Raw genomic sequence first — 8,263 nt, forward strand, 5'->3', positions numbered from 1 at the left:
GCACCAATGTATTTGCTATTTTTATATACTTTTTATGCTTTAATCAAACATAAAATTTTCTTTCTTCGTTGATTTTCTTTCGAAAAGTCAAATGAATCGATTGATTTATTGATAGGTTTTAGAATTTCGAGGGGGGTAATAAAATGTGTTTTTAAAAAATTAATGGGTGGGGAATGGGGGGTAAAATGAGGATTTTCAACGTCAATATTGAACTTAATGTATCATTGATTATTGAACCATGATGAATTATACTCTTTGCGGAGAAGGTTTATTTCGGTAAATTCACATTTCGCTGATAGTTTATTTTTTGCTCTTTTAATGGTTGAGAGTGGTATAGATTTATAGAACACACTTTGCGTGATAATAAAATTACTTACATTATCTTTAAAATCTATGGCATTTGAAAAATCTTCAACAAGATACCTGAAAAAATACACATAAAATTAGTTGTTAAGAAATTAATTTATAATTTTTTATTCGGTCCTTCTATTCGAAAGTATATAATCACGAAACCTTGTTGTGTAAAAACTATTTTTCCAGTATTTTATTATTCACTAGCGGCTTCGCCCCTAGCCTCTAGGGGCTTCGCCCTATATAGTTTTGGGAAGTCAACCCTTCTTAATAGAAATATTCAAAAAATTATTCTTTGTTTAATTACTCTGTGGTAAAATTAAACCCAGGTTGTGCGCTTTATGCATAAAAATTTTAATTTGTACAAATTAAACCCAGGTTGTTTGCTGTATACACAAAAATTTCAATTCGTAAAAATTAGACCTAGGTTGTTCGCATACACAAAAATTAAAATTAAAAAAAAAATATTTTGATTTTTTTTTCGGGGGGGGATTCATGGGGGCTTCGCCCCGCCCCATGTTGCAGTGGGGTTCCCCCACCCCAATTACTGGTTTTTGTTTTAAAAGTGGGGATTTTTTTATTTTTGGGGGGGTTGGGATGTCCCACCCCCCAAGAAAATAGCTTAAAACCACCAGAGGACCAGTAGGTATATTCCCAGAAGGGTAGAGCCCAATTTAATCAGCAGTTACTGAGATTTTACAAAAAATGTAAAAAAAAAAATTTGGGGGTTGGATTTTTTTTACTTTTTGGGGGGTTGGGGGTGTCCCACCCCCCAAGAAAATAGCCTAAAACCACCACAGGACCAGTAGGTATATTCCCTGAAGAGTAGAATCCGATCGGTTCAGTGGTTACCGAGATCTTAAGGGACAGACAGACAGACGGACAGACAGACGGACAGACGGTCAGACGGACAGACGGACAGACATCAAGCTACTTTGTATTATAGATTAACGAAATTTTTTTTGCTAAGTCTGTATAAAATCTTGAATTTTTAGTCACAATTATAGTTATTTATATTTGTGTTAGTTTTTAAGTTGTGGATAAATTTAATTTATAATTACAATGAAACCAAGGAAAAACTTGGTTATCCTAACCTATTACCATCGACAGATTTTAAATAGGTAGCCTATGGGGATTGGCTGCACCACGAGATCTTATTTTGGTGCAACTCTGAACCAAATCTTGCTTGTTTGCTGTGGATGATATGTAGTGTATGGCGGCCACACGCCTTTTACAACAAACCCTTTGATGGCGCGACCTTTGTCTGGAAGTCCTAACTTTGCATGGTAATGAGTTGCGCCAAGACATTCTCTCTACTCCAACTATTTTTGATGTGCACATGACATAGCAGCAGAAGGAACCAATTTCAACGTCTTTGGTTTTGACGCGGTGTTGGGCTGAGATTCGAACCTATCACCTTCCTGACAACGAGCGAATGCACTACGTGTAATGCCACAGGTTTTTTTTGGATATCATCAACAATTTTTTGTTCGACCAATTTAACAGTAACTTTACCTGACTATCTCTCTATCATAATTTATGCGTATACCCCTGTTAGAAGAGTAATGACCCGAAGGCATACTTGTATTATGTGTATATCAGATAATTAATCATGCTTTGTAAAAATATACATAAATATTGGAAGTATACTCTGTCAGGGAGGCAGGGGATATTGGGCCGTTTATTACCCTAGTCTCCAATGTTTTATAATGTTTCTTATTCGTTGGCTTAACAACTTTGGGGACTTTTATTGAATCTTAATTTCTTAGTTCAAGTGGTTGAATGTCCAAATATTATAACCATTAATTGTAATCTAAAGAAGGGATAATTTTGTGTATAATCATTAATCGGCTATTGTCTTATCCCTTTAGATCTCTGAAACTCTGTACATATGCAGTTAACTAAGGATGTCCCAACAGTTGTTGTTAAACTGGGACAGTAATACTGAAAAACATCTAAGAAACAAAATAAATATAAAATAATATTTAGGGTATTTCAATAGTTTCGTCATTACTACTAAGAAAAACCCCCCAAATCACCAGAAATCACAAATAAAAAAATTCTTTACAGCTAAGTTTATAAACAAAATGAAAAAAGAAGTAGAATTTATAAAAAAATTTAATGAATGTCTCAATTTTACCAACCAAAATTTTAAAAGGTTAAAAAGAGTTAAAATAACACATAACACGTAATGCAGCCGCTCGTTGTCGGAAAGGTGTAAGGTTCAAATCTCCGCCAGACACCGCGTCGGAATAAAAGATGTTAAAAATGGTTCCAACTGTTGCTATGTCTGTAGTTAGAGTAGGTGAAATGCCTTAGTCCAAAACAGGTGCAACTCATTAGCATGCGCAGTTAGGACTTATAAGACATAGGTCGCGAATCAAAGGGTTGGTTGTCTGAAGGACGTATGTTCATATACCCATGCACAGCATTAAACAAGATCTTGTGGCATATCCCTTCCTCAAGGCTATCCGAAGCTATGCTAAAATGTCACAATATAGCTAACGTGTCCCGTTTTACAAATTTTATGGTATATAATACATGACAGGGTAATAGTTAAAAGATGAATATCCTATTTTTAACATAGCAACATGTGTGTGCTACTTAAAATATCTCAAACAGCCCGTCAGGGATCTTGGGGGATAAGCTAATGAACAATAGATTAATATCCTTAATGATAGTAAACAAAATTTACCCTTTCTGTAGTACAAAATTATTTGTTAAAAAATTTGGAACCAACCGATCAAATAAATTTCAAACGAATAGGATAACGTGTTTATAAAACGTTGGGTATCCAAGTAATTTAAAGTCCAATGTCATCTCCCTTCCCGAATTAAGTTTATCTTATACTTACTTTAAAGTTGCCTCCTGGTTGGCCATGATAGCCTTGTGTATGAGGGTGTGACCAAAGTGGTCCCTGGCCGTTACCCAGATCTTTCTGTCCAGCATGACCTTGAGTCTGCCCAGCTCCCCACGGATGGTCAGGTCGTGGATCATGTCAATCTTTTCCTGAAAAAAATGCACAATGTTGGTTAAGGTTTTAGTATATTAATGAAATATTTCTAAGATAAAGCAATGCATTTAGAATATATGTGGATTTTATGACAGTGAAAAAATCGTCGAAAATTTAGCTTGCTAATGTGCACTTCATTTATTGGTTAGTTCGTTCCGTCAGTAGACATTAATGACATAATGAGAATAGGAATTAAAGTCAGTTTTATTTTAGAAAAGCGTTTGATTTACTTATCATATTGTATTAATGGATATTGACACATTACAATCTTTCCCGATTTTGTATTACTTTTGCGGAACATGATTCCAGTTACGTCATATTTTTCTTTCCCGAAAAAGGGAAGGGGGGAAGAAAAAAAGAAATGGGAGAAAAGGGGGTTTTCTCCATCTCTTTTAAAGAGATTTTCTTCCCCCCTTCCCTTTTTCGAGAAGAAAAATATGACGTAACTGGAATCATGTTCCGCAAAAGTAATACAAAATCGGGAAAGATTTTAATGTGTCATGGATATTGTCGTTAATTTTGCTTGCTAACATGAATATTATTTATTTTTCAGTTTGTTAATCCAGTAGGAGGGGGGATTGGGTAAAGGGGGTGGATCGTTATTTTAGCCCACTACAAGTTTCACTTTATTAGAGAACATGAAAATCTGGTGCAACATCCACAAATAATCCAATAATAAAATAAAGCTTAAAATTTTTTTGGCCACTTATCTTAGGAATGAAAAAAAGTATCTTTTTCAGGCCAATAAAAATTCAAAACTCCGAAATCATTGTATAATGTATATTCTTACTAAAAAAACTCTTTGCTTATATCGATACAAAGTTAAATATAAAGCTTATAATTTTTTCAACTCGTTTCATAAAAATAAGAAACTCAGGTGTGAGGGGAGGGAAGGGTCATTTAACAGCAAATTATACTGGTACCCAAAGATTTATAACCACGTTATCTCAATTGTTGGTCAAAAACTTTGTGTACTTTTATTGAATTTTGAACTAGTGGACATCTTTTTATTATCATAGCTAAAAAGTGCAAGACAAAAATATTTTGTAATAAAAATATTAAATACTAAAATGTAAACCTGGAATGTCGGAACTTTTCTGAGGAATTTGTTAACATTTGAAAGTCTGGATGTTTGATCCTGCAGAAACCAACCATATCCATCCAGCACAGCTTGCTAAAATAAACAAGAACTATTAAATTCATCAGTAGATAATCTTTATAATCATACTTTAACATGATTAATGGATGTAGAATATAAGTGGATATTATGACAGAGGAAAAATTGTCGCTAATTTAGCTCGCTAATATTGTACTCGTTTATTGTTCAGTTATTCATTCCATTAGGAGGGGAGGGGAATAGGGTTGAAGAGGGGAATCGTTATTTTAGCCCGCTGCAAGTTTCACTTCATTAGAGAACATGAAAATCTGGTGTAAGATCAAAGTAGGAAATATATTCATTCGTAGAATTAAACCACGTGGTTCATTAGGTGCTTTAAGTTGGCCTAAAATTAGTTTTTTACATGTTTAAAAGAACATGTTTAGTTTTCTAGTATAAAGAAAAATAAAGAACATCCACCTCATATTCCAGACAATTTTTGTTTGTTTTACAGCAGTAAAAAACACAATTATTGCATTAGGGTTGATGATTTTAAATAGCGAAAAATATTTCATACTTTATTCAATCATAGCGGCCAAAACCTTTGATGAAACGAGGGGGGGAGGGAGGTAGTCGATTATTGTTATGTTATCCAGCTGCTAGCAACACTTTATCAGAGTACAACGTCTAAGTAATAATACATCGATTGACTTTATATTTACTGTTTGAAATATTAGATACTCAATGTGATCTTTTTACCTAACCTAAAGTACACAAACTAAGCCAAGTTGTAATTGTTCAAAATCTGTATAAGAAGTTGGTATACAATATTTTGTAACAAGCAAAGCAAAGTTCATAGGTAACAACAAATATTCGTTCTAATGATGATGATAAATAGAAAAAATACTAAAAAAGGGAAGAAAAGGGAAAAGAGAGATAGATTAGAGATACAGAGAGAAATCGAAAAATAGCATTGGGCATGTCTTTCTGATCCGAAGGATCTTGTTAACCACTGAATCAATATGATTCTCCTTTTCAGCTAAGCTTCTCATAGAACCTGGGAAGGTTTCTAACCAATTTGAGGGAGGGTACCAGTAATCTCTCAAGAGAAATCGTTTCTGGAAAAAAATTATCCTTCCCTAATTTTTTTCTTTTTAAAATCAAAACTTAAAGTCAAGGGTAAGCCCCTATTTTTTCTTCAAGTGCCCCTAGAGGCCCCTATGTCTTAATAGGTAGGTTCAGACTAAAAGAATTGATTGCAGAAAAGTTGCATTCTTGCAGATTACAATGAACTTTAGGCAACTAAAGATTATTTTTCATATTTGAACAGCGTGTTTAACAAAAATACATTTTTTATATTAATTCATATTTAAATATTAAATACAGGAAGCAGAAACTAGAAAAACAAGTGAAATTACATAAATTAAATAAAAAAACTCATTTTTGCAGGTATTGTTCGACAAAATCACTTTATTATATCCTTACAATAAAGTAACAGGATCTAACCACTGAACCGATGCGGTTCTCCTTTGCAGGTCACGGGAAAGATTATAACTATTTTGGGAGAGGGTACCACCAAACTCCCAAGATAAATCATCAAAAATATTTTAAAAGTCCCGCTAGGAGGCGCCAGTGTCGTAGAAAGTGAATAAACATAAATAAAAAATCTCATCTTAACATTAGACAAATTATTTTTCAACTTAAATATTTTAGAAGAAAATATTAAGTGCCACTAAAGGCCTCTTAATTGCTCCTAGTTCGATTAAGATATCATTAAGTTAAGAAAAACAGCTGATGTAGTCAAAATTGTTCATTTTGGTAGGTAATTTGAAAATCACTTCAGAATCATCAATATTTTTCAAAACAGTTTTCAGATCTGTAATCAGCATTTCAATGTGGCCCTTTTGATATGCAACAGGCCTGTGTTTGAAGGAATTTAAATTTTTGGTTTTATAAGGGGGTGGGCACATTTTATACCCCCCGCGCGTCCGTTGTTTTTGGATTAAAAAACCTCTTTCAAGTTTCACAGGGTTTTATATTGGCCCAGTAACCCTTGCCAATGTCTACTAATGTGAAATTTTAAAATCGACCCACCCTATTATGAAACCCATATTTTTTTATGCTGTGTAAAGTTTGGAAATTTCTTCGACGACCACTACCATACCTGAAGTTTTTCAATATTTCCAATCTTGAGCCAAACTTTGATAGTCTCCTCCATGGAGCCAGGTTTATTAGGTGACGGCTGTTCTGACAGGCTCTGGGTCATAGCAGCTGATCCAACATGGGTCAACTTCGCACTAAAACAGGTAAAGGAAATACATATCTGTTGTAATTATAAACAATTCCTGAACCCATAAGAAACTTAACTTTAAAGGAAAATCATGTCAGACCTGCAGTTAGTGAGCTCTTAAGTTACATGCACACAGACAAAACAGACATCTATTTACTTTTACAAAAGGATTTAAATTAATTTATGTTATAACAAATTCATTTTAGAAACGATTAATTATATACCGCATCGTATTATAGACACTTTTCCGTGGAAATTAAAAGAATGACCCTGTTTGATAAGCCCCGAGGGGCACACGGCTTGGGCTAACAAAACTAGTAAAAATTTCATGATTATTTTAATATTCGCGAAAAATTGTATGTATTACAGTGCTATACATTATTTTTCAAAATAACTGTAAACTGGTTCTAATCCAGCGGATATCAATCAGTTTCGAAGCCATACTGGAAAAGGTTTTACCTCATTCTAGTTGGACTGCCCGCCATAGCGCGTGTTGGACTGACAGCCCCCGCCCTGGTCGGGCTGCTTGTCATGGCCCTGGTTGGGCTGCTGGCCAGTGGTCTCGTGGGGCTGCTGTTCATGGCAGATCTGCGGGCTGGATCTACCATAACGTCAGCTGACATTACTTACTCACAGCCACACAAATAAATGTGGGAATAATTTTACACTCAGAGGTGTGTGCAGTTTAAAATCAATTCTGAAATTTAAATAAATCAAATTATTTAACTGCTAATTATTCAACGAAAATAATATGTTTAATTCAAGCGAAAAATTCTTCATTCGAAATATATGAATCTATAACCATTTCATGAAGTCTAATTAAAAAAGCTTTTAGTTTTGATTTTATTTTTTACATGATAAAATTATCAAATTTTTAGATAGTGATTACTATAACAATGTTATCAGCTAAGTATCTCTATAATCAAGCCATACAATGCAAGTATGGCTATTGTCTATATTAATTATCCTGCAACAAAGCAATTTAGATATATAAATGTAGTTTTTGTTGAGACATTTTAAAATCGTTGTCAGTTATTTAATTTTGTTAGTTTGCATGATATTTTTATTGTTCGCATTTATGTTTTCAGCCTTGTTTTACTATGAATATTAAGTAAACTATATATATATATATATAAATTAAAATGATTATCAATTTGATGATTGTTTGCTTCAACTCTGGGATAAAATTTAATTTAACAAATAAAAATTTTCCAACTTTGAGAGAGTTAACTTTAACTAGATTTATAAAACTTGAATGCACTAATTTTGCATTTATAGAGGGAGATATCTTTACTATGAAAATAGACAAGTATAAAAGAATACATAATAGTTATTTAACGTATTATATTATAGACACATTTCCGCGGATATTAAAATATAAGATTAAAAACTGTCTTGTTGGCCCTGAGGGGCCAAATGCCAAAGCTCTTTATAGTGCACTAGCGGCAGCGCCCCTAGCACCAAGGGGCTCTATATTGAAAGGGATATGGAAGGACAAAAATAGCCTAAAACC

The 8,263-nt window shown here is 33.6% G+C and overlaps 1 protein-coding gene across 1 annotated transcript in view; it reads right to left on the minus strand.

Annotated features, from left to right (window-relative positions):
* LOC145315429 (uncharacterized) overlaps positions 1-7,443 on the minus strand; it is a 54,143-nt gene extending 46,700 nt beyond the window's left edge. Inside the window, exons 1-5 of the mRNA XM_080155410.1 lie at positions 7,210-7,443; positions 6,625-6,757; positions 4,443-4,538; positions 3,206-3,360; positions 378-423 (exon numbers count right to left, since the gene is read on the minus strand). Coding sequence (XP_080011536.1) covers positions 378-423; positions 3,206-3,360; positions 4,443-4,538; positions 6,625-6,757; positions 7,210-7,373 — 594 coding nt within the window. The 5' untranslated portion in view covers positions 7,374-7,443. The remainder of the gene's footprint in view (positions 1-377; positions 424-3,205; positions 3,361-4,442; positions 4,539-6,624; positions 6,758-7,209) is intronic.
* Positions 7,444-8,263: the final 820 nt, after the last annotated feature.

Source organism: Acartia tonsa, chromosome 4 (genome assembly GCF_053477335.1).
Source record: "Acartia tonsa isolate MP-2025a chromosome 4, ASM5347733v1, whole genome shotgun sequence".
Taxonomy (NCBI): Eukaryota; Metazoa; Arthropoda; class Copepoda; order Calanoida; family Acartiidae; genus Acartia; species Acartia tonsa.